This window comes from Hypanus sabinus, chromosome 19 (genome assembly GCF_030144855.1).
Source record: "Hypanus sabinus isolate sHypSab1 chromosome 19, sHypSab1.hap1, whole genome shotgun sequence".
NCBI lineage: Eukaryota > Metazoa > Chordata > Chondrichthyes > Myliobatiformes > Dasyatidae > Hypanus > Hypanus sabinus.
The window spans coordinates 35802341-35829642 of NC_082724.1; the positions used below are offsets into that span (position 1 = coordinate 35802341).

At 40.2% G+C, this 27302-nt stretch overlaps 1 protein-coding gene across 1 annotated transcript in view; it reads right to left on the reverse strand.

Annotated features, from left to right (window-relative positions):
- Positions 1-863: 863 nt before the first annotated feature.
- Positions 864-27302, reverse strand: part of mdfic2 (MyoD family inhibitor domain containing 2) — a 96891-nt gene continuing 70452 nt past the window's right edge. The window contains exons 2-3 of the mRNA XM_059944867.1: positions 2965-3210; positions 864-1120 (exon numbers count right to left, since the gene is read on the reverse strand). Of these exons, the coding sequence (XP_059800850.1) occupies positions 864-1120; positions 2965-3210 (503 nt within the window). The remainder of the gene's footprint in view (positions 1121-2964; positions 3211-27302) is intronic.

Sequence of the window (27302 nt, forward strand, 5' to 3'; positions counted from 1 at the left end):
CTTGCAAATGGATTTCAATGCAGATAAGTCTAAGGTGATGCATTTTGGAAAGTCACACCAGCGAAGGACTTACGCTTTGAATGGTAGAGCACCAATGGAACAGAGGACTTAGGAATACAGCGCATAGCTTGTTGAAAGCATCACAGGTAGATGGGATGGTGAAAACGACATTAAGCATGTTGGCCTTCATCAGTCAGGGCACTTAATTATGTGGTTGTAGAAGTCATTGGTAAGGCCACGCTTGGAGTACCATGCACAGTTTTGATTACCTAGTCACAGGTTAAACTGGAAAGAGTACAGAAAAGATTTTTGAGAATGTTGCCAAGACCAGACAGCTTGAGTTAGAAGGTGAAGTTGGCCAGGCTAGATTTTTATTCCTTGGAATGCAGGAGCATCTGGAGAGACCTCATAAAATTTTAAATAAATGAAAAGCAGGTGGATGGTGATAGTCTCTTTCCCAGGGTAGGGGATCCCCAAGCCAGGGGCATAGATTTAGGGTGACAGAGGAAAGATTTAGGAGAGACCTGATGGGTAATTTATTCACGCAGAGGATGGTGAGTTTATGGAACGAGCTGCCAAGAGGAAGTAGCTAAGGCAGATACAATAGTATCGTTTAAGTCATACTTGCATAGGTACATGGAGGGGCAGGGGTTACAAAGATACCCACTGACTGCAGGCAATTGGGACGAATTGGATAGTCACCATGGTCAGTAGTACTCATTGGGTTCAAGGGCCTGTATCTGTGCTATATTGCTCTTTGACTGTATGGCAGTACTCGCTCAAAGGAAGTGAAGGGGGCAGTGTGTCATTATATATCCAGACAATGATTACGAATTTTACATTCCTTTCACGTCCATAAAAGTTCAACGATAGCATACTTCAGAAATTTCTAAAGCCAATTCCAAGCAATCACTGGTCTCCTGACAGGAGTCAAACATACCACAGTCAAAATCACACTTGCAGTTGCAATCATCGCTGTTACTTCTGATGTCAGAGTTATATTTACGACAGCGACAGCCACACATCCGAGTCCACAGATGAACACATGTGTGAGGTAGCATGAGCAGAAAATCGTAAAACTGGCAGAAGAGACAGGCGAGAATGAGGGACGCACACTCATCTGATGAGATGATAAAGAGATAGAGACAGTCAGTGGCTATGAAATGAAAATGGTGTAAACATTAGCTAGAAGGTTTGCTGGAACACGTGACAGAAACAATGCAGGTAGCAATGCAAAGAAGCAACGAAGTGTAAATAAAACAAATCAAACAGCATGTAATATTAAAAGTCTAAATACCTTTATTTTCTCCTGAAAAATACATATTCTCTTACCAATTTCATAGGGAATGGATAGAATTTGAATGAAGATTTCAGTTACAAATATACAAAATACAAGCTTAATGGCCATCTAGAAAAGCTGTAGCAGTAAGGGGAAGATAAGTTAGCAGCAAATCACATTCTGATTTATCAACCACTCATCCTGCATTGGGAGCTGAAAAAAGTGATCACCAAAAGTGATTCACTATTAATCACTACCTATTGACTCTTATTAGAAGGACATGATTGTGTTTGGAATCTGCCATGTCTGAGTGACTTACTGTTGATCATTGTCAGGGCCACAGATGTTGGGATGATTCAGCTAATGATGTTATTGATACCTTTGGTTTCTAAGTTTGTCATGGCCAGGGGTGGTAGTGTGGATATGCTCTCACTACCTGCAAAGTGCTCCAAGTAGCGTGCGTCTCTAACAGCCTCTGACGACCAAGTCCAACTTCTGGCCTTCACACGTGGCTTAGCTACTAAGCAAGGCGGAACTGTTTCTACTGACAAGACAAGTGGTAAAGACGGACCACTGGTGTCTCAAAACCAGTTGCTTCTGGTGGGTGGGGCTCGTCAGCCTTGGACAGCAGTCTACTTAGGAGACAGAAAACTCCGATTTTCAACCTCTGCTGCCTTGCAGCCATATCCACCCATGGGAAGGGCTTCGGGTGTAAACCCCAAGGATGAAATCCACAGCCGGGATCCCTCAGGCAGTTTGATGTTGTTTACAACTTCACTCTGGCAACCTCTGCGATGACATTGGTGCCAAGCTGTATCAGCGCTTGCCCTTCCCTTGGACTACATCAGTGACGTGGAGAGAGGGGGGACCCGCTGCATGGGCAACAGCCGGTTCTTCAAATCTTCCCACCCAGGCTTGCACCCTGGAGAGGACACAGCCCACCAGAGGCGCAACCCCATGATCCCCTGGGATTAACGGCTGCCTACCAACTACCAACTGATACCCTTGGGAACACAATCCTGTATATGTCATCCATGTCTTTAGCAGAGGAAGATTGATATTCCAAAGTCTAAAAAATATAGCTGTGCTTACTGCAAACATTCCAATTTTGGACAGGAGTATACAGTTGCACACTCTGACACATCAAGAGTACAGTAAATTTAAGAGGACTTGTTAGGATCATGATCTGCTTCATGATTTTGAAAGGTACAGCTTAACTGAATTTGGTTCAAAGTGAGACCTACTGAAAGCTGCAATCTACTTTGAAAAAGGTAATTGCTTTTAGGATAAGAATACCCTCCTTACGGTCAGAGAAGCAACTGCAAATGGAAATTTGTCTTTTTTTAAAATCCTAGCTGAGGGAGTTCATCCAGAATAGAAAAACAATCCTCTGCCTTCAGACTAGGTCAGGCCAAACACTACTGACACACCTCCTGGAGGTCACCATCAGCTGATTCAAGATACGCAAATGATCTTGGATTAAAGTCTTGGCTAAGGTCACTGCCCTGGGTGAAGGCCATGCTCCAAAGTCCTTACATTAGTGAAGAAGCTCAAAGGATTGCAAGGTGCAATGATAAGCTAAGCAGTTCTGAACAGAAAATTGTGAAATATCAAAGGCAAGTTCTTCATTTTTCTTCATTTAACCTTTCAGCCTTACTCTGAAGATCATCTACTAATAAGCCTACCTTCACTATTTTTGCTATGAATCTGAGAGCTTGGTGTTTGGCAGCCAAATTTACTTATCTTACTGTCCATGGAATATGATGATGGAGCTGAATCTGTCCACGTAATGTCACTTGGCTCTTCTTTGGATGGCGAAAGTGAACAGAGCGAACACAGAGCTGTACTCTTCTTGTATTCTACTCCAGTGTTAATAACTTCACACACTCCAGCATCCAAGGGTTGAATGTCTGAAGAGGAGAGGGTATCACCTGGAATGGAGAAGAGAAAAACACCATAAATCAAATAACCCGCAGAATTTTTCAGGGACTCGAACGCATGACTCAAATACCAAAGAATATTTATTGTTACACCATTGCCTTTGAAGCAAAGGACAATACATTTGATGGTGTTGTGCAAGTTTCCTTTTTAGTTGCTCAGGTCCCAACTGGTGTATAAAATCAATAGTAAATCATGATCTTACATTGTGTAGTGCTTCACATACATGAAAGGATATGACACACGGTCCTGTGAATGACGGACTCAAAGCATTCAAAGCTCAAAGGATTTGATTATAATCCGAGTGCAACATGTATTTGATGCCAGTTCTGACAAATAAGGTCCAAGGATAAGCCTAATAAATACATACTAGACTGTGGTGTGTAAATTCCAGATACAGTAGGGAGAAAATTAGTAGTCACTTGAATTAATAAAGTTAATGAGACAAGAGTTTCCTTTAAGAGAACTGTTTGATGGCTTTGAAAAAGACATTTGGTAAAATGCAACATAACAGACTTGTCAACAAGACAGCAGCGCATAGAATAAAAGGAGCTGCAACAACCAAGATGGAATAAATAGGGAAGTGACAGAAAATAGTGTAGTTATAGAAAAAGACTATCTTTCAGGCTGAAGGCCTGAAACATTTGAGTTCCCTTATGCTGGCAGCAAACCTATTGCCTTCCTTAATACAATACCTATAAAAAGTATTCATTCACCTTCCGGAAAGTTTCATGTTTTATTGTTTCACAACATTGTATCACAGTGGATTTAATTTGGCTTTTTTGACACTGATCAACTGAAAAAGACTCTTTCATGCCAAAGTGAAAATGGATCTCTACATAGAGATCTAAATTAATTACAACTATAAAATACAAAATTACTGTTTGCATAAATATTCACCCCCCCCTTAATAATTAACATCATCACTAGCGCAATCAATGGGTTTTAGAATTCACGTAATTAGTTAAATGGAGATCAGATTTTGGAGACCTGTGTGCTGTCAAGGTGCTTCACCTGATTGTAGTAAAAATACACCTTTATCTGGAAGGGACAACTGCTAGTGAGTCAGTATCCCGGCAAAAACTAAACCATGAAGACAAAAGACTCCAAGCAACTCCACGAAAAGGTTATTGAGAAGCACGTCAAGAGACGGATACAAGAAAATTTCCAAGTTACTGAATATCCCTTGGATTACAGTTAAATCAATCAACAAGGAAGGGAAAGAATATGGCACAGCTGTAAATTTGCCTAGAGCAGTCCATCCTTAAAAACTGATTGACCGTGCAAGAATGGAACTAGTCAGGGAGGCCAACAAGAGACCTATAATAACTCTGGAGGAGCTACAAGCTTCAGAGGCTGAGATGGAAGAGACTGCAACTGTTGCCCGGGTGCTTCACTAGTCGCAGCTTTATGGGAGGGTGGCAAAGAGAAACCACTGTTGAAAAAACTTACATGCTAGATCAGGACGATGGAGACACAATGGCGGAATGGACAGATAGGTGACAGAAAAACATGTTTTTTTTTTCACCTGGGGCCTGCAAGAGAAAGGGCCAGTGAGGCAACAGAGCACATTGTCTGAAGATCACTGGATTCTCCAGTTGAAAGAACCTGAAAAGACCTGTCATGTATAAACTAAGTCCCCCCACACCTATGCAGTTTACTGGCAACTTAACAGATAAATGGAAATGCTTCAAACAGTGATTCAATATATATTTAGTGGCAAGGAGAGCCGATGGGGTGGAGGAAAAATTAAAAGTGTCTATCTTACTGCACATAATCAGTGAAGATGCTTTGGACATCTACAACAGCATTCAAATTGATGAGACATTCTTGACATTGGACACTCTGATAATAAACTTCGAGGAGTATTTTGTCCGATGTATAAACATCACATTTGAGAAATACAAGTTCTCCTGTGAACAGAAACAAGGTGTAAACTTAGACCAATACTTAGCTAAGCTTCACACACTGAGTAAGTCCTCTGAGTTTGGAGATTTGAGAGATTCACGAGTAAGAGACAAAGTAGTTTTGTGGAATCCCAGATAATGGGCCCAGAGAAAGCATTCTCTGAGAAAAAGAATTAATGCCAGAAGTGGCTGTGAATATGTGTAAGGCAGTAGAGACCACACGAGCACAAGCTGTATGAAACAAGCAGGACAGAAACAACTGTGCACGCTGTGAAAACAGAACACAAGGCATTTCCCAAAGTACCAGCATAGCAAATAGGTAGGATCAAACAGTAAATGCAGTGAATGTGGAGGTAGGCACATCCTAAGGAATTGCCCTGCTTATGGAAAGTCCTGTAATCATTGTGGGAAGGAGAATCAGTTCACAAAGTACTGCAAAGCTGGGGCCTGCAAGAGAAAGGTGCACACAGTTGTTGAGGAAATGAAGGAAGTCTTTGTAGATTCTCTGCAGATTGCTGGTGCTGGTAAATCAGAATGGATTGTTCCATTGACTGTGAATGAGGCAGTAATTCCATTCAAACTTGACACTGGAGCCCAGGTAAATTTATTATCAGTGGGTGACTCAAGACACTCAAAGAGTAAGATTTATCCAGCGAAGATAAAAGTGACAGGCTATACTGGAGAGAATGTTCCAGTAAAAGGGGGCCTTTAAGCACAAGGGACAGCACCTAAAGGCACAGCTACTAATTGTTGATAAGTAAATGCAACCAGTATTAGACCTGACTGCATGCGAAAGGCTCAACCTGGTGGAAGGAGTTTTCAAGGTGGCTTCACAGACCAAAGGTGACTGGGCAACACTCAGTAAAGAGTACACAGATGTCTTTGAGGGACAAGGATGTTTACCAAGTGTAACTGGAGAAACTCGTAGCATCCATGAAGGCTCCAGAGAGGTTATGCAAGAGAAGCACAAGAACCCCACCTTCCATAGGCATTGGTACCAGCTACAGCAGCATGACCGTCATGATGCCAGGGCTGAACAGAGAGATCATGATGAAGAAGTTGCCAGTCTTGCTTCCACATCCTGCAGCTTTGGTTCAAAATCTGGCTCTCATCGACTTCCAGTTGAAGATTGGAAATCAAAAATATCTCTTTGATCCTCTCTGAAGTTTAAGAAGAAAAATAAAAAGGAAGATGGGAAGACCACATATACCCAAAGGTCATAACATCAGCAACAGTTCAACACAAACCAACAGGAGGAGTTGCTATCTATGATACACAGTCAACAGAAGGAGCTCTGTGAATTGAAACAGAATTAGGTGGAACTCATGCAAAGACTCAGTGATCACATAGCCATAGTTCAAGGCTCTATTATGAGGCACATTGAGTGAATTATGGTCACACAGAGAAAAAACACAAGAACAGAGATGAATAGACAGGATCTTGTCAGAAGGATGTGAAAGAAATTAACATGCAGATCAGAGTTCTCAAAAGGACACTGGTATTAATGTAGCAAGTGAAAACAAGATGTCTGTGGAGATAAACTGGAGTCCACAGGGGATCATTAAGACACCACAGAGCTGGACTGATGGTGACTGAGTGAATAAGGGACTGTATTTGCTTATTACAATTGAAGTTAATATAAATATTTTTATTATAAAGCGTTATTGCATCTTGCAGGTTTATGAGGACATACTGTTGTGCTTGCTGTCTCTAAAGGGGGAAGGTGTATTATTATGTGTGTACATAATTAACAGTTACAGTTCCGAGTGTGCAATGTGGGTGGTTCACCTGGAATTGGAAGGGACTTTGGTGAATGGGTCTCACACAAATATACCCTCTTGGTGGGCTGAAAGCCCTGAGTAAAATGTGGTCAAGCTGAAACCATCTTGTAAACCTGTAAATAAAAAACAGTTCTAGCATTTAAGCCCACACAAGTTTGCCTTTGCTAAAGAACAAACATAACACCAGGCTCCCATGTTTTTCTGTTTGATTAGCTTCTGGAGAAACAAAACATAACACTATTGAATTAGGATTATTTTTTATTTACTTCTTTTCTGTTTTTCCCAGTGGTCATCCCTGATTCACCCATATCTGACCAAAGATTTGTCACATTAATCCTGTTCTCACCCTCTGATAACATTGATCAATTATTAGGAGCCTGTAACTTGATAAGAAACTATTATTTCTGAAAGTCTCTGGTGACTTAGTTCTACCATAAATGATCATTGATTCACATTGGGGTAATAGAGATATTGATGTCTAAATGAAACACGGCTGCCAAGGCTTAAGTCATGAGAGGAGGTTGCATGTTACTGTGTTCAAACTTAAGAGGTTGAGGGGTGATCTAATTTCTTTTCAAAACGATGATTGTGGTCATCTGTCAATATGGTGTACTCATCAGGCTGTCTACTGAGTAAAGCCTTCTCAATGCACAAAATGTCACAAATGTGAAATATAAAATGGATTATGATTGAAGAACTAGACTGTCAGACACCATAGAATTCAATACAGGGAGCACAAAACACCAAGCTCTTTCCAGCAGAAACAAACTAGACAGATGTGTGGGACACAGGGAACACTGTAGTCGGAGAACATGTGCAGAATCGCGATACTGAAACCAAGGCTCCATTTGTTTATGCATGTAAAATCATGCCATTTCTCAAAAAACAATTAAGATGGGCCTAACTTCTATATCGTGTGAAGCATGTTGAATGAAGCAGAATAATGTTGTTTAACCTCAATGCCATTTATGCAATCTTATTTTCATCTTAATGCAGAAAGGTCAGGCCAAAACCTATTTTTTAAAATGACAATCATATTCACTCAAGTGTGTGTTGAACTTATATGTGTGATTTCATATGCATGAAGAATTAGTTATATAGAGACTGGCAGTCCATCTGTAATAGCTCATTAGTAAATGCATGAAGTGAATGATTTACTTAATAAATTACAGGACTCTGATGAATGTGAGACAATAAGTACTATTAACTTTGAAAACTTCATAATTTTATGTCCAGCCACAATTCTAAACATTCAATTTATAAAGTCATCCAATGTCATAATAAAATGCACATGTTGCCTTTAATGTCAATACCCCACCTCATCGATGATATTATTTAAAGCTTGCAGAGAAATGCTAAAAGCAGGCATTCACTGTATGCTCCACAAAATAAACAATATATTATTTGAACTTGGTAACATTGCTTATTTAGAACAGGAAGCAAAGTCCCAATTTATTTTATTTTTATCTTTCAAACTGTGATCAAACAGGTACGATCCGTCACCAGCACAAAAAAACCCATAGAAAAAGCAATGGGGGAAAAATAATCATTAGCTCTAGTCACAGGAATAAATTACCCGTAAACTATTCTGCAGGCAATAATTACATCAAATCATAAATGTTTGCTTAAAAATGTGAACAGATAAAATATCGCAAATGGTCTTGGTTTCTACCATTAAAAACTAGAGTAGATAGAAGCTCCATTGCAAATGCCAGTGCATTACCAAATACAAGGGAATTATTTTGAAACTTCAGTGAATACTTCAACATGTGAAGATTTGCTTCTCAGTGAACCAGCATATGTTTCATATACTAAATAACTACTGATTATATTCTCTAATCTCTAGTCACAGACAGGTCTCAGAAGCCACTCAGCTTTTTCAGTTCAATAAAAAGCTTAACATTCCCTCCTATAACAGAGATAAATATTCTCTTGCCTTGAGTTAAAGTTTGCAGTAATTCTAATAAAATTCCAAAAAAAAAACTGTAGACTTTTTCATTCTTAAATGACAATATGGTGCATCACCTTTCTTTCACAGGGGAAAGGTGAAAGACAAAGATTATCCTCATGAATGGCAACACATCCTAATGGAAATATTGGCATTTACCGGGAACATCTTTGCTGGAATCCCATGTGTGCATAAATCTCCAATTTATTGACAAATTCAGAACACCATATTTTCCCGTTTCCTTTGCCATTACACTTCCTGTGGACTCCATTGGTGAAGTTCAGTCACAAATTTCAAATTTGTGTCTGAGTCAATGGAGATAGTGGGATGGCAATGTTCATTTTTTAATAATTTCAATTCAGTTTCACGCTTATTTGTGATTTGGGGACTTTTCAGTTAATTTTATTTACTTTGTGAAAATAATTAATGTTTTAAAAAGTGATTTTATTTTTAATGGTATTTATGTTTCTAGATAGCACAGAGATTTAAACATGTTCTGATTTTTACTGCCAGGAAATCTATGTTTTGAGCATTGCTGCAAGTTGAGATCTATAAGAGAGTTTTAAAAATACAAGAATATAAAAAAATAGGAGCATCTGAACTGCTGACTCCATTCAATAAGATCATGACTGATCTGTCTGTGGACTCACTTCCATCCTCCTCGCCATCCTAAGTCTATTCTTGTGAAACTTTAGGCTATGTTCCTCACGTCTAGCCTCGATTATATGGGTGCCTAAAATGAATGTAGTAACCTGCCTCAATGACTATCATTCAGTATTACTTACATTCACAATGATGAAGTGTTTTGAGAGGCTGGTGATGAGACATATTAAGTCTTGCAGCTTCAAATTCCTGGGTGTTATTATTTGGAGGACCTGTCCTGGGCTCAGCACATAAGAGCAATTACAAAGAAAGCAAAACAGCTCCTCTACTTCCTTAGAATTGTGCAAAGATTTGACATGTTATCTCAAACTTTGACAAACTTCCGTAGATGTGTTGTTGAGAGCATATTGACTGGCTGCATCACTGTCTGGTAAGGAGACACCAATGCACTCGAATGGAAAATCCTACTAAGAGTTATGGATACGACCCAGTCCATCACGGTAAAGCCCTCCCCACCAGAGTACAACTACACAGAGTGTTGTCAGAGGAAAACAGTATTCATCATCAGGGACCCAACCCCACCCCAACATCATGCTCTCTTCTCACTACTGCCATCAGGAAGGAGGTACAGGAGCCTCAAGACTCACACCACCAGGTTCAGGAACAGTTATTAACCCGTAACTGTCAGGCTTTTGAACCAGTGGGATTAAATTCACTCAGTTTCACCTACACTATCACTGAAATGTTCCCACAACCAGTGGACTCACTTTCAAAGACTCTTCATCTCATGTTCTTGATTATTATTTCTTTGCTTTTGTATTTGTACAACTTGTTGTCTTTTGCACACTGGTTGTACACTCAGTGCAGTCTTTCATTGCTTCTGTTATGGTTATTGGATTTATTGTGTAAGCCCACAAGACAATGAATCCCAGGGTTGTATATGGTGATAAGGCAGCATCCTTTATTAAGGACCTCCAGCACACAGGACATACCCTTTTCTCACTGTTACCATTAGGTAGGAGGTACAGAAGCTTGAAGGCACACACTCAGCAATCTGATTCCTAAATGGATATTGAACCCGTGAGCCCTACTTCACTTTTTAAATATATATTATTTCTATTTTTTGAATGATTTTAATCTATTCAATATATGTATACTGTAAATTGATCTACTTAAAATATTATTATTATTTTCTTCTTCTACATTATGTATTGCATTGAACTGCTGCTGCTAAGTTAACAAATTTCACATCACATGCCGGTAATAGTAAACCTGATTCTGATATATGTACTTTGGTAATAAATTAACTTTGAACTTTGATAACTTGTTGCCCCTTATGGGGCAGGGCTTCTTTAGTGTGAATTATTGGAGGTTCTGCTCACTCCAAGATTCCAGGATCTTCTGAATCAGTAAAATATGTAGCAGCATATCTTGAAGTGTGTGCAAGGAGTAGAGAGTGACTGCGAATAAAACCTGATCCAATAATTTTTTACATGCTTAATACTATTAAAAGCTCTATTCTTATCCAGACTTCAACTCTATATTTTTGAATAAACTTTGTTTTCCTGCTGCCATTATAAAAAGAAATAAATGTGCAAAATGCCAAGTTTTCAAGATCTTTTACCACTGAAAATCTAATCAGCATTCGCTAAAAGTGTAAAAGAAAATAAGAAAAGTATTGACCTAGAATACCTGATGAGTTAGCTAACAGAGAAACTGACAGTTTGTCAGGATTAATAAGTCTCAGATTCAATAAGCCCGCCCTTGATATTACAGACATGTCGAGGAGCTTGAGAGTCTTGAACAGATTCAGCTATTTGCCCCATGTGTGGAATTAATGGAAATATTCTGTGGCCTGAATGACATCAGCAGAGGGACACAGAACAAAGAAATGTGGGGATGTTTGTGAAGAGGAAGGCAATGCTGTTTGCTGCTGGTAGGCTGGGGACATGAAACTTTGATGAGTCTATTAGTACCTTGATCATGGACAAGGTCTCATGTGAGGACAGAGTGAAAACTCAGAAGATACATCTTAATCTGAACTTCAGGAGCATCACACATTTCCAAATGTAATCAGGGAACAGAAGAGATAGCTTGTAAATATCTTGTTAGATCAAATGTACTGGCAAAGAAGTGCAATTTCAGAAACTTCTTCAAATGAGCACTATAGAGTAGAGGTGTGCAAAGGGAATTTAGGCAAAGATAATTAATACAGAAGGCTTGAAGCTCAAGAGTGTAGAATAACTGCCAGTGTGGGGATTGCGTCTAAAAACATGAAGGACTTTGCTCATTTCACAAACCCAAGATGAAAGCAGAGAGCATATCCACTGAAAAGGTGGCAGTAAAAAGATGGCCTCCATCCACACGCCAGATTATGCTGAGCTACACAGGTTCTGTGGCAGATCAGTTTCTTCATGCAAGTGAAAAAGGCAGATAGTTTACATGGATATTTGAGGAGCCAGCAACCTCAGAATGCCCATTTGGAACAATTGCCATGGAACAAGACATAACACATGGGCACAGGTCCAGATGAAGGGTCTTGACCCAAAATATCAACTGTCCATTTCCTTCTATAGATAATAGCTGGCCCACTGAGATCTTGATATTTGTAAAATTGTCACACAGAGTGAATTAAACACAAATTGAGTTGAAATCCTTTAAGAGGGAACACATATTAATATGTGGGCACTGAAGTTATATGTAGGATGCTATAGCAGGAAGACTCTTACTAATGCCAGCCCTGCAGAGTGTAACCAGAGCGCAAATTAGTCACACCAGGCACTCCAGGAAGGGAGAGTCAATGCAAAGACTTTGTGACATCAAAGGGGAGAGCATGAATGAAAAAGTGTAGTGTCTGTAGCCGAGTCAGAATGGGAATGAGGATACAGCATGAAAGCAGAGGCACAAGCTGGGGAACCTTCAGCCATAATTAAAGTAGGGTGTATTATAAGTGAGTTCAAGACATTCTGTAAACTAGTGAATACAAGTTATAACTGCAACACCTGTGATAGTAGGTACAGTCATTATATAAAAGCCACTATATTAAGTTTTACATGAACAGTTGAGTTTCTATAGGTCACCAATGATGATGGTAGGCAAGAATATGTGTGGTACAAAGTAGTCACAGTTTAGGAAGAAAATTATGCTGAAGCAATAATTGCAGAACCAGATGCAAGACCAATTGTTAAAGAGGCCTATTTAGAGGTGATTCACTGGCATTATCAAAGCCAACTGAAGCCATTTGCAGCTGGCAGTAAGGAGTTTAATGAACAAAGAAATTATCTTACATTTATACACACAAGAGATTTTGCAAATGCTGGAAATCCAGAGTAACACATACAAAAATGCTGGAGGAACTTAGCAGGTCTGGCAACATCTATGGAAATGAATAAGTAGTCAACGTTTCGGGCTGAGATCTTTAATCAGGACTGGAAAAGAAGGGGGAAGATGACAGAATAAAAAGGTGGAGGGAGGGGATGGTGGAGAAGCTAGGATTTGGTAAGTAAAGCCAGTTGGTTGGTGGTGGGGAGTGAGGAAGGGGGGAGCGAGATGAAGAACAAAGCTGGGAGGTGATAAGTAGAAAAAGCAAAGGGTGGAGAAGAAGGAATCTTATAGGCATAGAGAGTGGACCATGGGAGAAAGGGAAGGAGGTGGGACACCAGGGGTGTTGATAGGCAGTTGAGGAGAAGGGAAGAGGTAAGAGGGGACTCAGAGTGGCAAACAGAAGAAGAGGGAAAGGGAAGGGAAAAAAGGAATTTTACCGAAGGAGAAATCAATGACCATGCCATCAGGTTGGAGGCTACCTAGACGGAATATGAGGTGTTACTCCTCCATCCTGAGGGTGGCTTCATTGTGACAGCAGAGGAGACCATAGACTGACATGTCAGAACTGGAATGGGATAAAAATTAAAGTGGTTGGCCACCGGGAAACTTGCTTACTGCAGATGAAGCTGATGTGCTCGACAAAGCTGTCCCTCAATGTAGATGAGGCTGCATCGAGAGCACCAGGTGCAGTAGACACCCACAACAGACTCACAGTTGAATTGTTGCCACTCATGGAAGGACTGTCTGTGGCCCTGAAAGGAGGTGGGGGAAGAACTGGATGGGCAGGTATAGCATTCTGTCACTTGCAGGGGTACATGCTAGGGGGGAGATTAAATGGATAAAGGAAGGAGCAATCCTTGCAGAAAGCAGACAGTGGGGGAGGGAGTCTGTATAGGCAGGTAGGCAAAGATGAGTTTGGTAGTGGGATCCCAGTGAAGATGGCAGAATTTGTGGAGAATGATGTTTTGGATGCAGCGGCTCATGTGGTGGTAGGTGAAGACAATATGAACTCTATCCTTGTTAAGGCAGTGGGAAGCTGGGGTGAATACAGAGGTCTGGGAAATGGAGGATACGCGGGTGAGGACAGCATCAATGATGGAGGAAGGGAAAACCCACTCTTTGAAGAAGGAGGACATCTCTGACTTTCTGGAAAGGAAAACCCCATCCTAGGAATGGATGCAGTGGAGACAAAAGAACTAGTGAAAGGGAATAGTACTTTTTACAGGAAAAAGGGCAGGAAGAATTATAGTCAAAATAGCTGTGGGATTCAATAGGCTTATAGATTTATAGAATATATCTGTAGACAGCTTGTCTCCAGAGAGAGACAGAAAGATTGGGGGTGGGGGTGGGGTGGGAGTAGTGTCAGAAATGGACCAAGTGAATTTAAGGGTAGGGTGGAAGTTGATGAAATTGACAATCTCAGCATGATTGCATGAAGAGGCACCAATGCAGTTGTCAATGTAGTGCAGAAAGAATTGGAAAACATTACCAGGGAATGCTTGGAACATGGACTGAGGCTCATACAGGTGCCTGTGACTAATTACTAAGTTTGGAGAATGTGGGAGGAACCAAAGGAGAAATTGTTGAGGGGGAAGACCAGTATCACCATATGGAGCAGGGTGATGGTGGTGGAAGGAAATTGATTTGGTCTATTGATAAGAAGGACGTTGAGAGCTTTAAGGCCTTCTTTATGGGAGATATATGTATATAGGGACTGCATGTTCTGGATGAAAATGAGGCAGTTAGGACCAGGGAATTGAAAGTTGATGAGGAGATTGAGAGCATGTGAAGTATCGTAGATGTAGGTGGGAAGGGACTGAAGAAAGGGGGATAGAATGGAGTCAAGGTATGAGGACACGAATTCAGTGGGGTAGAAGCAGACAAAGACTATGGGCCTACCTGGACAGTTAGGGTTGTGGATCTTGTATAGGAAGTAGAAACAAGCAGTGTGTAGAAAGGAAGCTCTAAGGTTGGTAGCAGTAGATGGGAGATATCCAAATTTGATGGGGTTGGTGCTGATGTGGGAGACGGTGACCTGATGATCCGGAGAAGGGTCCTTTTCAAAGGATAGGTAAGAGTAGGTGTCTGAGAGTTGGCACCTGTCATCAGCAAGGGGGAGTTCAGTCAACCCCTCTGTCTGCAGACTAATGGTGAGGTTGGGATTGATGCGGAGAGTGTGGAGGTTGGTGCATTCAGAGGGAGATAGATTTGAGGAGGAGAGAGGAGTGTTGAAGTTGAGCTGGATCCAGAGCCGGCGGAGAACAAGAGCATGGCGCACAGGAAGAGGAGAAGGGTCGGAATGGTTGCACGGGAACTGGTCTCAGAGATGAAGCTGACAGAAGTGCTCAGCACCATGGTAGGCATGAACCTCACTGAGGTGTGGGTGGAGGGGAAGAAAGCAAACTCTCTGGCTGAGAACAGAACATTCCACCTCATGCAATAATTGGTTGATTACCACAGTATATTGACGTAAGTTTCTAACTTGATTGTATTATCATAAACATAAAAACAGAAATTGAAAATAATACGGCAACTGTGAAGAGAAACAGAGAATGTTTCCGGCCATTAACCTTTAAGCAGAACTATGGACAGTAAATGGCTGATGACTTGAATGGCTTTTTATAAAAAAAGGGATGCAGTGTAGACAATTTGAGTGCAAATAAAATTTCAGGAATTGAGTATATTACTTTTCTGGCACAGTTCTAGTGGACACAGCAGTAGGTTGAGAGTTATGGTGTTCAATAATCAGGCAGGTGGTGACAAGGGGAAAGGTGATAGTCTACTGATCAGAGCTTTCTTTCATATTATGTGCTATGTTGCTGACTAGTATTAGTCAAGGGCTTTATATACAGTGGATTTAAGGAGCACATGTACATGCAGGACTTAGACCAACTAATTTCAAATTATAAACAACCCTTGTAGAGCCTACTTTAAGAATGATTTAGGTTACGTAAAGTTGCCAAATGTTGAATAATTCAGTCAACTGACTGTGAGTATACTTACTGGGCAATTCAAGATTCAAAGCATAATTTGTAACACAATAATGAAGTAGATATCACTGATGTTTCAGTTCAGACAATTCAGAGTAAAAAAGAACAGGTACATGTGGCCACACAACATGTAGGGTTTGATTGTGAACCACATTTGGCACCTCTGCACAAGGAAACCACATGTGTTACACAGATGCATAGCTCACAACTACTTGAGTTCTCATGATGATTGTATATTTTCATCAGTAATGTTGTACAAAACGTTTGCAAGTTAGAATTGAACTTCTGAGTATGAACTGTGTCTGCAGACCTCTGCACAGGATCTTCAAGGTTCCCAGGAGCAGCAACTGCTGGTTAGATCAGGCCGCCTACAACTTCATGTTGCCAGTTTGTGACAAAACTCTGAAAACACACAGAAAAGAGTGTATATACTACCAATGATAGTATATACCAAAAATGTTTGCAGTAACCAAAACTAAAGTCCTATATGAGAGAGCTTGGCATAGATGAGTGCTAAGCTTAGAAGAGATCAACATGTTGCAAAACGCAACCTTTAACTACTCAGCTGAAGCAGTGTCCATTTGGCTTGTCTTGCCTCGCCAGGTTCCTGAAATAGTGATCTCTTCTTCCTGCACCTTTTCCCAGGTTCTGATAACGTATATAAGAAAAAGCTTGGCTGCCACATTTTGTCATGCATATTGCAGTGTTGTGCCCATAAGCAAAACAATGTTCCTGCCAGACACTTTATGCAGATCAGAATTTAATTTTGTTTTTCAGCAAATGGGAAGGTGGAGGGAAGGAAATGCAATAAAAGACTATGATGTAATGTTATAAAGTAAGGTTAAAAAAAACTGATAAATAAGGATATAAATCTGAAAACCTTGGAAATTTTCCATAACCCCTGTTTCTTTTAGCTAGCTTTGAATAAGTAAAAAAATAGTACATTGTTCAATAAAGTAAAAACAGCTCTAATCAGATCCATTCCTGTACTTAAATTGTTCCTTTTCCACAGTGCTAAGTTGGATCAATCTGAAAGACTTTGTACTTATTTTAACCAAATATTCCATCACTAGCATCTCCTCTGGTCCTGGACTACCAACGTGACAGACTGGAAAATGAAATCTGCAGATTACCTAAGGAGGCCCAGGTGTTGTCCAAGTGCTGATTCCACAATCTGGCACACATAGTGGAAACAGCACACAGACACAGAACATCCCCTGCAACGGCCAAAAACAAGCTATGATTATACTTGGGAAACACTCCTCAATGACAGCACCAGATTCCACTTCAGCTGCTGCATGAACCACTCATTATATACAATATGCAAACTTATTCTTTCCTAATTTCCTGTTTTTCAGAGAAATGGGAACCTCTATTTCATTTTAATTGAGGATTAGAATATAAATATAAAGCCATACAGAATTGAAGGAAAGAAATTTTAAGGCATCATTTAAAATTCAATCATGGGTGCAATAAAATTTAATGAGATTGATTTATATTTATATACATAAATTTGAAAATAGTTTACTCCTAAGCTTCACAAGTTTGTAGAATTAGCGAGGTAGACAGTGTCTAGACAGATTCCTGCATGATTGTTTCTATGTTTGCCGAAGCTGTTATGTATTTTAATGTGCCATGTTTTACAAATCTTGTTCTTTTCCCTGTACAGATACATTAAAAATTATTTCACATTTAAACAGATATAAACTACACATTACAGATTGCCTCCTACAAATTATCCAGGAAGGGCTTGTTATATGTTTGTTGGGAAGCTGGCATGTTTACTCAAGATTTTTAAAAATCAACATAATTGGTTCAGCATGGTTACAAGGAAAATGGGAAAACAGAATAAAACAAGAGTGTAGATCTAACAGAATAGATCTTATTGAAAATACTTGTCTTCAACAATTTTAACATTCTTATTATAAAGCAGAGCACACAGAGAGGAGCAATTGTGAAACAGAAGGGCAATATTAGTTTGACCACATTTTTCACATTTTTTAACCAATTTGCACTGTTTCTATTTGCAGCTCCAATCAACCTTGACTGCCACACTAATTAGGAGTGTAGTCCCCCATGTCAGTGACTTATCACAGCAATCATAAAACACAGAGGCTTCTTCACAAACACTTCTGGAAGATAATTGCTTGGTGTTCTAAAGTCAAGCCAATTATCCTTTGTATCAATTATGATAAAATGCATAAATTTTCTTTAACAATATGTGGAATTTTAGCATCAAATGGCAGCTAGCTTTAGTCTGTGACATAAGTCAGCTAAGTCAGAATTACTGTGGAGTACTTATTCATTGCTATTAGAAACTGAAATAAATTCATGGGGTAAGCCAAAATATCCTCTAAAAATATGCATATTAAAATGCTCAATTACAGCACCAACAATTAATTTTTCAAAAGGGCCAGTCATTGCTGGAAATGATGTAGTGATAACGGGGATTCTTACTTTTAAGATATAATATTCATTACACTGCACCATTGGATATGACAAAGGAACACCAGTAGGTTAGAATATCTGCATGCTACGTCAGTTGCTCATGTACTGTATTGTTAGCTGCTGTCATAACTTTCTACTGCAGCCACAAGCAAAGGAAACAATCATCAGCATCATTATCTGCCTTATTGTATGACGTGAGTGAACTTGGTCTTCCATCTGTCTTTAATCTGAGAAGTTCCAATATGCTCTTCAAAATCTTTTGCTTGTCCATCCCTTGGTGTAACTTATGAATGTCATGTGCTGTCCACCGCAGCTTTTTCTTCCATCAGTTTTTCCTGTCACTGCAAGATGTTTGAGCTTCTCTTTCCTCAGTATATGTTCCAGAAATTCCAACTGCTAATTCATGATTAATGATATCAGCTCTCTTCTTATTCCAGCTTTTTGCAACACTTCTTCATTTGTTACTCTGTCCTTTCATAATATTTTCATCATTCCTCTCAAAAACTACATTTCTACAGCTTAAAGTCTTTCCTCATTCTGTGTTGATAGTGTCCACATTGTCCAACATTCGCTTCCATACATTTGTGTTGAATGAACGTAGCACTGCAACACTATGAGTTTCATACCCATTGAAATTACACTATTCTTTAGTATTCACCAATCCCAATCCTTCTAATTTCAGCATCAGCCCTACCATCATGTTATCATGCTAAGTAATTGAACTTCCATGTTTGTTTGTTTCATTGCCCACTTTCAGTTCTTTCTTCTTTGTGACAACCATACATTCAGTCTTCTTGCAGTTGATGGTTAATCCTCTCTTTGCACTTTATTTAATGACTTTATCTAGCATTTCTTGAAGCTTCTCTTTATAAGTAGCTATCAGCACTGTGTTATCTGCATGGGTGGTTTAAATTGCATCCATATATTATGATGCCATGGAATACTTCTAAATTCTCGTAGAAAGCTCTCGCTATAAAGGTTGAATTGGTTGGGCAAGAGAACACAACCCTGTCTGGCTCCACTCTTAACCTGGACAAAATAACTTGTCTCATTTTCAACCCTCATTACTACTCCTTGTTCCCAAAACAAATTTTTGATAGTTCTGATATCTTTCCTATCAATGTCCAGGTGCTGAAGGATTTTTATAAGCTTTTCATGTCTCACCTTATCAGAAGTTTTGGTATAACTGATGAAACAGGGGTGTAGGTCTTTCTGTACCTCTGCCATGCTCACAGATCATTCTAAGGATGAGGATTGCATTTCATGTTACACCAGCTTCAATGAAGGCACACTGCTCTTGCATGGTCTCTGGTTTCATGCTTTTTCTTCCTCTCATCTTGATGATTCATAGCAAGACCTTCACAACATGAATCAAACTAATTGTGCTGCGTAACTTGCATTCAGTTGATCTAGGTTTTCTCGACAGTGCAATAAATATCCACTTGCTCATTTCCTCAGCTCTTTCCCTGCTATCATCTATTTCATTTCAGCAACTCTATCAACATTTTGATCCCAAAATCTTCCAGCACTTGAATCATTTCTATAGCAATGCCTTCCGGTCTTAATGCCTTATGGCAACAAAAGACTTGAAATAAGAGGGTGAGGCTTTGGAGGGAGTTCACAATGTTAGAGCCACTTCTGCAAACTGTGCTAGATGTCTAGATTGGTAGAATGCAAGTGGCCCATAATTTCCTTGAGGAGGTCTCAGGATAGTGGAAAGGGAAGAGATGAAAGGACAAGTCTGGTATTCATATCACTTTAGATGTCTATAATTTTGCGTGAAAATTTTGATGACTTAGTTTTCAATTTAGTTTTCAGTTCTGATGCACACCACCACATCTGTCTTCCTTGTCAAGGAACAAGTGCCTAGTGTTCTTTTTTGGATTCTAGTGTCACAAGTCTCCATTATGAAACACAAACTACATTGACAATTGAGATAGCATTCACAAATATATGTGTAAACATGAGGAAATCTGCAGATGCTGGAAATTCAAACAACACACACAAAATGCTGGTGGAATGCAGCAGGCCAAGCAACATCTATAGGAAGAAGTGCTGTTGATGTTTCGGGCCGAGACCCTTTGTCAGGACTAACTGAAAGGAAAGATACTAAGAGATTTGAAAGTTGTGGGGGGAGTGGGAAATGTGAAATGATAGGAGAAGACTGGAGGGGGTGGGATGAAGCTAAGAGCTGGAAAGGTGATTGGCGAAAGTGATACAGAGCTGGAGAAGGGAAAGGATCATGGGACGGGAGGCCTCGGGAGAAAGGAAGGGGGATGGGGGGAGCACCAGAGGGAGATGGAGAACAGGATCAGTAGAGAGAGAGAGAAAAAAACAAACAACTAAATATGTCAGGGATGGGGTAAGAAAGGGAGGAGGAGCATTAACGGAAGTTAGAGAAGTCAATGCTCATGCCATCAGGTTGGAGGCTACCCAGCCGGTATATAAGGTGTTGTTCCTCCAACCTGAGTTGGCTTCATCTTGACAGTAGAGGAGGCCATGGATAAACACATCAGAATGGGAATGGGGATGTGGAATTAAAATGTGTGGCCACTGGGAGATCCTAACTTCTCTGGCGGACAGAGCGTAGGTGTTCAGCGAAACGGTCTCCCAGTCTGCGTCGGGTCTCACCAATATATAAAAGGCCACACCGAGAGCACCGGAAGCGGTATACCACACCAGCTGACTCACAGGTGAAGTGTCGCCTCACCTGGAAGGACTGTCTGGGGCCCTGAATGTTGGTGAGGGAGGAAGTGTAAGGGCAGGTGTAGCATTTGTTCCGCTTACAAGGATAAGTGCCAGGAGGGAGAACGGTGGGAAGGGATGGTGGGGGACAAGTGGACAAGGGAGTCGCTTAGGGAGCAATCCCTGCGGAAAGCAGAACAGGGGGAGGGAAAGATATGCTTGGTAGTGGGATCCCGTTGGAAGTGGCGGAAGTTACGGAGAATTATACGTTGGATCTGGAGGCTGGTGGGTTGGTAGGTGAGGACAAGGGGAACCCTATCCCGAGTGGGGTAGTGCGCAGATGGGGTGATGGCAGATGTGCGGGAAATGGGAGAGATGTGTTTGAGAGCAATTGATGGTGGACGAAGGGAAGCTCCTTTGTTTAAAAAAGGAAGATATCTCCTTTGTCCTGGAATGAAAAGCCTCATCCTGAGAGCAGATGCAGTGCAGACAGAGGAATTGTGAGAAGGGGATAGCATTTTTGCAAGAGACAGGGTGGGAAGAGGAATAGTCTAGGTAGCTGTGAGAGTCTGTAGGCTTATAGTAGATATCAGTAGATAAGCCGTCTCCAGAGATGGAGACAGAGAGATCAAGAAAGGAGAGGGAGGTTTCCGAAATGGACCAGGTAAATGTGAGGGCAGGGTGAAAGTTGGAGGCAAAGTTAATGAAGTCAACGAGCTCAGCATGTGTGCAGGAGGCAGCGCCAATGCAGTCATTGATGTAGCGAAGGAAAAGAGGGGGACGGATACCCGTATAGACTTGGAACATGGACTGTTCCACAAAGCCAACAAAAAGACAGGCATAATTGGGACGAATGCGGGTGCCCATGGCTACACCCTTGGTTTGGAGGAAGTGGGAGGAGCCAAAGGAGAAATTATTGAGAGTAAGAACTAATTCCGCTAGATGGAATTAATTCTAATTCCCCCTTCCCCCACTACTTTCAAATTTCTTAGTATCCATCCCTTCAGTTAGTCCTGACGAAGGGTCTTGGCCCGAAATATCGACAGTGCTTCTCTCTATAGATGCTGCCTGGCCTGCTGTGTTCCACCAGCATTTTGTGTGTGTGTTGTACAAATGTATGTGTACTTATTTTAGTAAACTTTTTCAAAACAGGAATCATCTATGATTTTGTCAACAAGTTTAGGTTTCTACAGTCTAATGTCTATTTTCACTGTAATTTTTTCACTAAATACATTGGATTCTGGTTAACTGGGACACATTGGGACCAATACATTTTGGCCCAAATAAGCAGCTGACCCAATTAGCCAAAGTTTCTTGGAAAAAACTAAATAAGGTATAAGAAGGACAAATTGAGTAACAAATTGTGTAATTAAATGAAATACAGACAAATTTGGTCACTACCAATGGCACTACAATACTCTTATAAACTTATAAGAGTAACTTAAAATACTCTGATAAGCTTATGTATTATCTCCGAATAGCTATCAACAGAAGAATTCATCCAGTGTATGCGATAAACATATCATGCTGACACTTCGTGCAGGTAACGTTCTGCTGCCAATGATCGTATCCTCCAAATCTTCATTTTCATTGTAACATTCAAGATGATTGTTATTAACTTAAAATTCCTCATAGTTCTTATCTTGTTGAAGTCACAAAATCATTTCATGTTCACTACCTGCCATTTCTGGCATTTCCAAGCCTGAATGTTTGAAACCTCAGTGAGCAAAACAGTTTGGATTTGTCTTACTGCTTATTTCTCGCCAATTATCAGTGACAAAAATCATTGGTTTTTTTGAACATAAACACACATAACTTTCTCTACTTAAAACCTATTCGCGCTATGGATGGTGTAGTTTCTAAAGTCCACAAAAGTATGTGTGACTGACACTAGTTAGAACCTGTTCAGTAGATCTCCTGTGCTAATTAAGACACGTAATGTCCCAAATAAATGAAGGGAATTCCAGCAATTTTCTTTATTGACTTTTGTTCTGAAAGTTGTTCTAAATAAGCAGCTGCCCTGATTCACCAATGTCCAAATTGACAGGAATCCACTGTACGTAGTTCGTTCTCTAATGTAATGCAAGTTGTTTTGTGTTTGAAAGCTACAGCTGAAGATTTTTATGTTCTGTTTATCATTTGATATCCCCATCAATGAAAAATGTAGCTTATGTGTATGTCTATAGAGGGAAAATAACAAATATCAACAGATCTTCCTTACTGTGGCATTAGAGACACACATCAATTGGAAAATTCAGAAAGAAAGGCCATTCCATGGGCTTCTAGAGTACTTATGTCATTATTCTCTCTGGATTCTTTAAGACACCAGATTTGATACAAAATAGTTAAAAGAAATCCAAACACCATTGCTTGTAAGTTTCTACACACATGAGCTGGTAGGTTAATTGGCCACTGTAGATTGCTCATAGTAGGTGAGTAGTGGGATCTAGGAGGAGCTGTTAAGAATGTACAGTATTGGAGAAATTAAAATGGGATTAGGCTAAGGGTATCAATTATGCTTGATGGTGCTCAACCACAGGACCCGTTCCTGTGCTATACAAATCTATCTATGGTATATTTGGCACATATGGGACCAATATATGTTTGCAAGAATCTGTTTTGTAATCCTTAGCATTTTGATTGAGCACTTTTTTCTATGTATATGAAGCTATCTACTTTCTCCTGGGCATAAACTATGAAAGATATGGTGGAAGCAGCATTCTAAACCACATTGTGTGTAATGTCTTTTGTGGTCAAATGCACACAAGTAGTAAAATCCTCAAAAGGAAAAAAAACCCTGACTTCAGCTCGAATGTGAGCTGTCAGGAAGGGTTATCTTTAAGTGGAGGATGCATAATGTGACTGAGTATCAGGTGCTTCTAACAGCTAACTGATCACTGTGCCATTGAGCAAAGCATTTAGGATGAGGCCGCTGGTGGTGGAGATTTCTGCCTATTTGGAAGATCCTTTTACCAATTTGTACTCATGGTAATTTGGACTCATATAGTCCCTTCAAACAAGGCAGGGACTAGTACTCAAAAATAGGTTTCTCTCTTGGATTATGACCTACTAGTGTTGTCAAGACCTAGAATAGAATATGCATCCCAAAGATGATAAAGTATCTTTAAGGCAGGATGAGGCAACCGTTGTTGACAAGGGAAGTCAAAGACAACCTGAAAGGAAAAGAGAGGACATATAATAGAGCAAAAATTAATGGGAAGGTAGAGGATTGGGAAGCCTTTAAAAACCCTCAGAAGGCATTTTAAAAAACCATAAGATAAAATATGAACATAAACCAACCAAATTTAAGAGCATCAAATTTCTTGGTGTTCACCTGGTGGAGAATCTTACCTGGTCCCTCAATGCCAGCTCCTTAGCAAGGAAAGCCCAGCAGCATCCCTACTTTCTGCGAAGGCTGAGAAAAGTCCATCTCCCACCCTCCATCCTCATTACATTCTACAGGGGTTGTATTGAGAGCATCCTGAGCAGCTGCATCACTGCCTGGTTTGGAAATTACACCACCTCGGATCGCAAGACCCTGCAGCGGATAGTGAGGTCAGCTGAGATCATCATCGGGGTCTCTCTTCCTGCCATTACAGACATTTACACTGCACGCTGCATCCGCTAAGCAAACAGCATTATGAAGGACCCCACGCACCCCTCATACAATCTCTTCTCCCTCCTGCCATCTGGGAAAAGGCACTGAAGCATTCAGGCTCTCATGACCAGACTATATAACAGTTTTTTCCCCCAAGCCATCAGACTCCTCAATACTCAGAGCCTGAACTGACACCAATTTACTGCCCTCTACTGTGCCTTTTGTATTGTTTATTATTTATTATAATGTCTGCATTGTTTTGTGCACTTTATGCAGTCCTGGGTAGGTCTGTGGTCTAGTGTACTTTATTTTCTGTGTTGCTTTTACGTAGTTCAGGGTAGTTTTTGTACTGTTTCATGTAACACCATGGTCCTGAAAAACATTGTCTCGTTTTTACTGTATACTGTACCAGCAGTTATGGTTGAAATGACAATAAGAAGTGACTTGATTTGACTTGACAATACTGTAATACAAAAGACTTTTTTTTCCAGATAAAGAAAAATGAGAATGGATACAAGACTGTTATAAGAAACTGTTATAACTGTTATGGTTACAAGAAAATAATGCTGGACATGTGGTAACAAGGAACAAAGTAATGGTGGACGAACTTAATAAGTACATTGTGTCAACCTTCACTGTGGAAGACACTAATGATATGCCAGAAATTCGAGACTGTTGGGGTGCAAAAGTGAGTGTAGCTGCCATTACTAAGGGGAAGGTACTTGGGAAGCAGAAAGGCCTGAAGGTACAGTAGGCAAGTCACCTGGAACCGATGGGCTATACATTTGGATTCTGAAGGAGGCAGTTGAAGAGATTGTGGAGACATTAGTAATGATTTTTCAAGAATCACTAGATTCTGGAATGGTTCTGGGGGATTGTAAAGTTACAAAGGTTACTCCACTCTTTAGGGAGGGAGGGAGACAGAAGAAAGGAAGTTATATGTCAGTTAGCCTGCTTTCAGAGGTTGAGAAGCTGTTGGAGTCCTTTATTTAAAATAAATTTTCAGGGGGGCTTGGAGGCTCATAATACAGTAGGCCAAAGTCAACATGGTTTGCTTGAGGGGAAGTCTTTCCTAATGATATGTTGGAATTCTTTGAGGAACTAACAGGCAGGATAGATGAAGGGGAGTCAGTGGATGTCGTTTACTTGGATTTTCAGAAGGCCTTTGTCAAGGTGCTGCACATGAGGCTGCTTAACAAGAACTCATGGAATTAAGGAAAGATGGACAGAAGATCGGCTGCCTGGCAGGAGGCAAAGAGTTGGAACAAAGAGGGCCTTATCTGGTTGGCTTCTGGAGACTAGTGGTAGCTTGCAGGAGTCAGTTATTCACATTTTATGTCAATAATTTGCATGATGGAATTGATGGCTTTTTGGCCAAGTTTGTGGACAATACAAAGACAGGTGGAGGGGCAGGTAGTGTTGTGGAAACAAGAAGACTGCAGAAGAACTTGGGTAGAGTTGGAAAATGGGCATAGAGGTGGCAATGCAATTTAATGCCGGGAAGAGTATGGTCATGCACTTTGGTAGAAGAAATAAAAGCGTAATTTACTAAATGGGGAGAAAATTTTAAAAATATGAGATATAAAGGGACTTGGGAGTCCTCGTACAGGATTCCATGAGGGTTAACTTTCAGGTTGTGTCGGTGGTAAGGAAGGCAAATATAACATTAGCATTCATTTTGAGATGACTGGCATAAAGATGTAATGTTATGGCTTTATAAGGCATTGGTAAGTCTTTACTTAGAGTACTGTGGGCAGTTTTGAGCCCCTTGTCTAAGAAAAGATGTGCTGTCCTTGGACAGGGTCCAGAGGCAGTTTATGAGAATGATTCCAGGAATGAAAGGATTAATATATGAGAAGTATTTGATGGGCCTGGATCTGTACTACTGATGTTTGAGGAATGATTGGAGATCTCATTGAAATGTATTGAATATTCAATGGCCAAGATAGAGTGGATGTGGGGAAGATGTTTTCTTTAGTGCGTGAGGCTAGGGCCAGAGGGCAAAGTCTCAGAATGGAAAGACATCCCTTTGAAACAGAGATGAAGAGGAATTTCTTTAGGCAAAGTGTTGTTAATCTGTAGAATTCATTGCCACAGGCAGCTGAGAGGCCAAGTCATTGGGTATGTTTAAAGCAGAGGTTGATATGTTCTTGATTAGTAAGGGCATCAAATGTTACAGGGAGAAGGCAGGAGAGGGAAAATAAATCAGCAATGGTCAAATGTTTTGATGGGTCAAGTAGCCTAACTCCACTCCTATGTCTAATGGTCTTATGTTTCCTGCTAAATTACACAATGCAATTGCACTCTATGTCTTGGTAATTTTCATATCCCCATACAATCAGGTGTCAATGATGCCCACCAATGCCATCTTGTTATCAATCAAAACTATATTATAAGGGTCTGGTATGGGAAGACCTTAAAATATATGAATGTGATCAGTTTTTCAGTTGCAAGTTGAGCCTTGAATATGCATCTACTTAAATATGTAGTTGAATGAGATGACAAGAAAAAGCCATAAGGTCTTGATTTGACTCAGGTAAGCAGTGAAAGTCAAAAAGGCTATCAGATAACATTTTACAACATATAATCGCTGACCTCTTACCTAGTATATGGCATTACTTGGAAATCTTGTGTCAACTTCTTCTAAGTATACTTAACTAGAAATTCATCTTCAATTGCTTGCATGAAGCACTTTACAGCAGTCTCCGCAAGTTGAACTCTGCTCTGTAATGCAGTTCTATTGAGTTCAATGGTACGATTTCGAGAGGCCAAGTTCAGGCCCTGTGCTATATGACACATTT